Raw genomic sequence first — 7,440 nt, 5'->3', positions numbered from 1 at the left:
CACAGATCACCTCTGCAAACATTTCTCTGCTTCCAGGACTTCACGCAGAAACGGACATCTAGGAGTATGTTTGTGCTGATGAGGGGTCACACTAGACGTGACTTTGTGAAACACTTTTTTTTTTTTTTCTGAGACGGAGTCTCGTTCTGTCGCCCAGGCTGGAGTGCAGTGGCGCAATCTCGGCTCACTACAAGCTCCGCCTCCTGGGTTCATGCCATTCTCCTGCCTCAGCCTCCCCAGTAGCTGGGACTACAGGCACCCGCCACCACACCCAGCTAATTTTTTTTTTTTTTTTTGTATTTTTTTAGTAGAGACGGGGTTTCACTGTGTTAGCCACGATGGTCTTGATCTCCTGACCTCGTGATCTGCCCACCTTGGCCTCCCAAAGTGCTGGGATTACAGGTGTGAGCCACCATGACTGGCCTATGAACCACTTTTGACTCAGCCTGGGGGGCTGTCTTCTGGGCACAGTTGGCAGTGGGTTCACCTGACCCTAAGTTTAGCAGCAGAAGCTTCAAGGCCTGTTCCTAATTTTGTATTTTCTTAAGGAAGGTCCCTTAAACCACAGAAGCCTCAGGCCCCACAAAACCTGCATCCGCCTCTGGCTGCAGGACACTCCAGGGTCTGGATGCAGCCAGGGCCAGCCACAGCCTCGATAGCTGACCGCACCTTTAAGAGTATGCTCATTGGCAGCTTTGTTCTGACGGCCACATCCCCCAAGAGACCTCCTTGGCCTTTGGCTTGGGTGATGCTGACCCACATGGAGGGGTCTCTGGCCCAGCAGTCCTGGGGTGTCCCCTGTATGAAGACCATATGTCTGACATGGCACTTGCCACCCTTTCTGGTCATTTGCCCCTCAGCCTGTCCCTGTCACAAGATGGCAGGTCCCTCGAGGGTGGGGGCTCTGCTGTGCCTGTGTCCTTGGTACCCAGAGCAGGGTAGCAGCGTGGGGGCAAGTGCAGGCACGCATGCTGCGCTTCTCTGGGCGGGTGCACAGTGGGAATCAGGGGATGTCTAATCCAGAGATAGAGCCAGGGGACTGCAGGGCAGGCAGGACACGGGAAACCCACAGCAAGGAGCGGGGCTGTGTCTGCTCCTCCCGTAGCACAGCCACCAGACGGGCCAGGTGTGAGCCCTGATCCATGGACACGCGACCACCCTCACCAGCACGAGAAAAGTCGAGTGACGGGTGACCACCTGGTGTACACACCACCCTCTTTCTGGCCACGGGCGCCATCTCACGGTGCCGGTGTCCCAGCACGAGCCTCGTGGATGGGGAGAATTATCCCTGGTTAGTCTCTATTAGTCCTTGAAACAGAAGACAAAAAATGAAGGCAGGCATCAAGATGCTTTCTATTATCTCAATGTTTATATATTTAAAATGTTTTATTTATTTTTGTGGAAGCCATGTTGCCAGCCAGGTCGCCCAGGCTAGTCTTAAAACTCCTGGGGACAAGAGATCTGAGGCCGGAATGACAGGTGTGAGCCACCACGCCCAGCCTTATCTCAATAGCTAAACGTGTGGATCTGCCTCACATCTGGAGAGGCAGAGAGGTGAGCCAGCAACAGGGCTATTGAGGACGGAAGGAGACCTGTTTATCGATTTTAAGTTTTTTGTAGAGACAGGGGCCTGTTGCCCAGGCTGGTCTCAAACTTCTGGGGCAAGTGATCCCCCTGCCTTGGCCTCCCAAAGCAGTGGAATGACAGGCGTGAACCAGCGCTTCTTGCCTGACACGTTTCTTTCGGAATATTTGCAGCCAGCCATCGGTAAAGAAAACAGGCTCTTGGCCTTTTTTGCTGTGCTACCTCCTGGTGGCCTTTACTCGTCCAGATGTTCCTCGAACTCCTGCTCATGTTGGGTAAAGGCGGCACTCTCTCCTGTGGCGGGGATGGGGCCACAGTGGAGAAGGTCCAAAGGACATGGGCCCAGGAACCAGCTCGCCGTCCCGGGAGGCCTGCAGCCAATCACGGGCCTGGTGGGCAGGAGGGCCCAGCCCCCTTCTTCCAGGGCCATGAATCTGAAGGGCCACCCACTTTCCGGTCGCCCCAGGGGCTGCTGACCCTGCCTTCCCCTCCTACCCAGCAGCCACACCCAGGAGTGCTCCCCAACACATTCCTCGCTGGAAAACTCCAGGACAACCGCCAGCCTGTACGAAGCAGGCGTGAGGACACTAACACAAATCCCCTTCCTTCACTGGGGGTGGGGGGCGCGGCCCTGGGGCTGCTGCTGCTGCTGCTGGGCCTGCTCGTGCTCCGGGGCTGTCCCTACTTCGGCTGCCGACGTCGCCGCCGGCCCACCGGGCCTCGCAGCTACCCACCCGCTCCGTGCCGCCCGGGTCCGCGTGGCGTCAGCCGCCCCCACACTTCCCCGCCCTCCTGGAGTCTAGGGGCGCCCCCATGCCTGCCGCCGTCCCGTCCTCCCAACCCCAGGCCCGGGCCGCGCAGGGGGCCTTCGCACACGGCCCCGCGAGGACCAGACCTGCTCCCGGTCCCTGGGCCGCCCACCCCCGCCGGGAAGGCGGCTTCCTCCGGGGCCCGGCCCCACCCCAGCGACGGCAGCAGCGCGCCGGGTCGCAGACATCTCAGTCCGGGGCCACGACCAGGGTCAAGGCCTCTGCTGGGGCCAAAGGACTACTCCACGGGAGCGCGCCTGCGCACTGCCCCTAGACGGGGTGCGGTAACGCGTGCGCGGAGGCGCGGCCCAGGAACGACAAGCGCAGGCCAGCCATCTGCGCCTGCGCAAGACCAGGCGCGGCACCGAGGGCGTTCGTGGGAGGGAACGCTACGGACTGCTCGCGCGCGCACGCACGCACGCCCGCCCGCCCGCCCTCGGGAAGCGACGAGTCCGGGACGCCCAGCGCGGGCGCGGAGCAGGGGGAAGGGAAGCGCGGCTCGGTCGGCACGGGTGGAGGGGGCGTGAGGCCGCCCTACGGTGGCCGTCGAGGGACGGCGCTACGGCTCCCACGCTGGGCCAAACGCCTCCGGCGGCCGCGCCCGGGAGCCCCTTCACCTGCAGGGTGACCCCAGCCGGGGACGCGTGAACCACGCCCTCAGCCGCCCTGCCGGCGCCCCCAGCCGCGCGCCCCGGCACCATGCGGCCGCCCTGCGCACGGAGCCCCGAGGGACAGGGGCACCTGCAGGCCCGGCCCCTAGCACCGCCGGCCGGCCCCGAGGTCCGGGACGCCGGCGCCGCCGCCGCGGAGAGGGCACCGGGTGAGCTGCGGGCGGGGACCCGGCCTCGGCTGGGGCCGTCTCCAGGGCAACGCGCGGCGCGGGACCCGGAAGTGGCTCCGGCAGGGGCTCTGCAGCCAGGGGGCCCGGCGCCGGCGCGGCGCAGGCCCGGTGCTCACGAGGAGTTGGCCGGGGCCCGTCGCGTCTCTGCGACCCCAAGGAAACAGTCCTGGGTCCATGGGCCCGGCCGAGCGGGTGTCTGCAGAAAGACAGGGACCCGGATGGAGCCGCGGGCCGCGAGACCCTGCGGGGACACGGCTTCGCCGAGTCGCGTTTGAGTGGCACCTCCATGGCTGGGGTCCCGGCCAGGGCGAGCTCCAGGCCGAGGCCGGCCTTAAATACGCCCGCTCTGGCCCCTGCACCCCGTGGAGGAGCCGGGCGTAGGAAGAGGGCGAGGCCGGGCCCCTGCGGGCGCGGGAGGGTCAGGCGGTCCCGGCCCCTCCCGCCTCCGTCCCGGCCAGGTCCCCATGGCAGGGCCCCAGGCTGAATCTGAAGGCAGGCGAAGCTCTTGGCAACAGTCCCCTGTAGTGTTACCAACTTTCCTGCTCCGATTTTATTTCCTGACCTTTGAGTTCATTCCGTCTACAGATTATTTAGGCAAGCTATAAACGGCGTTTACTAGGTGAAGCTAGAGAGCCAAATGCCGCGTCTGCTCTTTGCAGCCCAGTCTGTAGGGCCGCTGCCAGGCCCCGGGCCGACCCCATTGTGCACGCCAAGCCCAGCCCCTTCCCTCCCACAGCTACCTACAAGGGCTGTGCTATTGGCACCCCCATTGGACAGAGCAGGAGCCGTCTTGGGGTCAGGTGACCTGCCCAAAGTCACTGCTAGGGAAGGACAGTGCCAGGGTTCAGGCCCAGCAAGGTGACCCCAGGGCCCCGAGCCGTCCATCTGGCACCAGCACTGGACCCAGCGTCCATCTGGTCACCTGCTCCCACCGGGCTTGTTCTCGGTTCACCTGTGAGCCCTGGAGTCCCTTTTCCAGGCCCTGTGGTGGCTTCTTGCAGGTGCCATTTAAGGGCTTGCGTCAGCCCTGGGTCAGGCAGCCGCAGAAGACCAGGGCAGTAACGGGCAAACTGCCTAAGAGCAGAGTGTGGTCCAGTTAGTGGGGGCTGCGAGGATCCTGCAGGAAAGAACCACTCTTGCCCCTTCCCATCCGTTTTGGCATTGACCACCTCCGGGGGCCTCCCCTGGCCACTGTTCCGAAGGCCCCCTCTTCCCCAGTGCTGCCCTAGAACAAGCACTTTGGCTTCCCCGGGTGGTGGGCCCCTTGGAAGTATCCTTGGGAGGGTTTGTGAAAAGAGTAAGCCCAGGAGTGCCCGCAGATCCCGCCCTGGACTCCATTTTCCCGTAGTCCTGGTGCTGGAGTTTGTGTCCACTTTCGCCGGCTGATTGCCTGGGGAGGGATTCGTATGGTGTCCTCACACTGACGCGGGTTTTGCGGCTCTCCCCGCAGGCCGACGCCTCCCCCCAGGCTCAGCTGCGGGCTTCCAGGCCTAGGCGCCCATGAACCCTACGCTGACCGCCGCCTGGACACCGCCGCCGCCGCCACTGCGAGCTAGCGCTGCCGCCGCCGGGGCCCAATGCCGGTCATGCCCATTCCGCGGCGGGTGCGCTCCTTCCACGGCCCGCACACCACCTGCCTGCATGCGGCCTGCGGGCCCGTGCGCGCCTCCCACCTGGCCCGCACCAAGTACAACAACTTCGACGTGTACATCAAGACGCGCTGGCTGTACGGCTTCATCCGCTTCCTACTCTACTTCAGCTGCAGCCTGTTCACTGCGGCGCTCTGGGGTGCGCTGGCCGCCCTCTTCTGCCTACAGTACCTGGGCGTTCGGGTCCTGCTGCGCTTCCAGCGCAAGCTGTCGGTGCTGCTGTTGCTGCTGGGCCGCCGGCGCGTGGACTTCCGCCTGGTGAACGAGCTGCTCATCTACGGCATCCACGTCACCATGCTGCTGGTCGGGGGCCTGGGCTGGTGCTTCATGGTCTTCGTGGACATGTGAGGGCCGTGGGCGCGAGCTTGATGTATCGTCCGGGCCTGTGGCTGTGTTCTCTCCATGGGTGGGGTCGGCCAGCGCCTTCCCTTCCGCCCATCCCCCAGGCCGTCGCTGCCCGGCGCCCACGGAGAGAAAAGAAAAGCCGCCCCTAGGCTGGCTTCCTGCGCCCACCCTCCCCGTGTGCACTCTCAGGGGCAGCGCCCACCTGCCGGTGGCTCCTGCTCACACGTCTTCAGGTCGTACTGCGGGGTGGGCCCTCCGTTCCGCCTCTCTGTGGGCCTCTCTCCAGGACCACAGCTGCCAGGGACTTTAGCCATCACCTTGGGAGGCCCCAGGACACAGAGGGCTGTGTGCCCAGGAGCAAATCCGGAGGGGGTGCCCTCCTGGCTGCATAGCTCCTTCTGCGTGCCCTGGTCCCAGCCCCAGCCAACGGGACACGGAAGGCTCCCGTCGCTGACACACCACACTGCCACAAAGCTGCTTACTCTGCCCTGGGCCGCCTGAGGTCTGGCACTGCTCGTGGACCACCCTGTGTGTGTCACCCTGAGGGGCTGTGTGGGTCCTGAGTCCCCAGGCAGGCTTCAGGGTCCCCTTGGATTGTGTAGATGCAGTCTAGCGGGGGGCCGGAGAGGGGCTCAGGTGGGAGGGGCCTCAGCAGGCTCCCAGCTCAGGGGCTGGCCTGGGGGAACCCTGGGAGCCAGGGGCTGACTCCAGCAACACTGGCCTGTCTGCCTGTTCTGGGAGGGCTGTGAGGATGTCCTGCAGATGCTCTGGATTTCTGCGGAGGCACCTCCATTACTTTCTGGCTTTTTTTGCGGGGGAGGGCTTTGGGCATCTTTCTTTGAGGGAACACCGTCAAGGAAAGCCTGGGAGATTGAGGCTGCAGTGAACCGGGATGGAGACTTGCGTGTCCCAAGTGTCCGGAGCAGGCGGCAGAGGCCTCAGTGCGGCAAACACAGCCCCAGAGCCTGTGTGGCACCAGCAGCATCTTAGAGCCCCGCGTATATGCTGAGATCCTATCCCACACTGTCCTCCACTGACTGGGGGGCCCAAATGATGACACAGGGGCAGGTAGGCTGGAGAGGCGTAGATGCCTGTGTTCAGGGAAGGCAGCCACCATGGGCCAAAGTCTCACCCAGGACCCCTTGCTCTGCTCCTCAGCCTTGCAGTCACGGCAGCACTATGGTGGACTGCCCATGGCCGTGTGACTTTGGGGGCGAGTGGGAGGGCGCCCTGAATAATGATTGCAAGGACAACAGGCAGAGGCTGCCCTAGAGCAGGACACAGGATATGGTACTGACAACCCTAGCGTTACCTCAAATCCATGTCCCCACACTCCGGGCATGGGTGGGACTTGTGACCCTGCCCTGTCAGGCGGACCAGTGACCCGGGAGCCACGAGGACAGTTGTGTGCCACTGGAAGAGAAACTTTTTGAAAACCCCTAAATCAGGTAGAGAAAGCAAAAAATCTTTGGCCGTAAACCGTGCTCTCTAATTTATCGGCAGCTTCTGTGGATGACCTCTGTGAGCCCCGACTGCGTCCAGGCCCCCGGCAGGCGGGCGGGAGCTTCCCTGCGTGGGCCTCATTTCTTGCTGCAGAGAATCTTTTGCACTAAGTCACGCTGTTTCCTCAAAGAAGCTTTGTTTTTTGTTAACGTATTACTCAGAGTCACCCAAGCCTCTTGGCTGAGGGTGAAGGTGGGACGGGAGGTGGGAGGGGGCTGGCGGTGCCGCTCGTGCAGTGTCAACGCTGCAGGGAGTTGTGGCGCCTTGGTGCCCTCTGAGCACCTGGCCCCCTGCTATCCCCAGTGCCTGTGAAATTCGTCATGTGATGACCCACCTGCATTAAACCTATTTTTTTAATGTGTTGATGGAGTGATTGCTTAAAGTTCAATTGTTTTATTCCTTTTTGAAGGACATAATAATCACCCAGAGCACCATAGGAATCATCTTCTCCCGTAAGATGGGAAAGTTTTCACAAACACTTGTTGCCATGCTGGGGAAGGAGCCCCTGAGGCCAGGGTTCCCCTTGTGGGAAGCTGCCCTGGGGAGGTAGCCTAGCTGACAGGCAAGGATTTGTCAGCAGGGCAGTCCCCGGGACACTGCTGTGCAGGCCGGTGGAGGTTGCATTCAGCTGACTGGCCCGTTCAGAGTTTGTTTTTTTTTTTGTAGACGGAGTTTTGCTCATGTCACCTGGGCTGGAGTGCATTGACAC

The 7,440-nt window shown here is 62.6% G+C and overlaps 1 protein-coding gene across 1 annotated transcript; it reads left to right on the top strand.

Moving 5' to 3' along the window:
- Window positions 1-2,693: 2,693 nt before the first annotated feature.
- TMEM250 (transmembrane protein 250) lies at window positions 2,694-7,094 on the top strand. The gene is made up of 2 exons (XM_054502319.2): window positions 2,694-3,213; window positions 4,685-7,094. Exon 2 carries the CDS (start codon window positions 4,812-4,814, stop codon window positions 5,229-5,231), a length of 420 nt encoding a protein of 139 aa, XP_054358294.1. The 5' UTR covers window positions 2,694-3,213; window positions 4,685-4,811; the 3' UTR covers window positions 5,232-7,094.
- Window positions 7,095-7,440: the final 346 nt, after the last annotated feature.

This window comes from Pongo pygmaeus, chromosome 13, assembly GCF_028885625.2.
Source record: "Pongo pygmaeus isolate AG05252 chromosome 13, NHGRI_mPonPyg2-v2.0_pri, whole genome shotgun sequence".
Taxonomy (NCBI): Eukaryota; Metazoa; Chordata; class Mammalia; order Primates; family Hominidae; genus Pongo; species Pongo pygmaeus.
The sequence above is the reverse complement of the archived record's forward strand: the minus strand, read 5'-3'. Positions and strand labels throughout refer to the sequence as shown.

Coding starts and splice junctions, on each gene's coding strand:
- TMEM250 (XM_054502319.2), top strand. CDS start 4,812: ATGCCGGTCATGCCCATTCCGCGGCGGGTGCGCTCCTTCCACGGCCCG.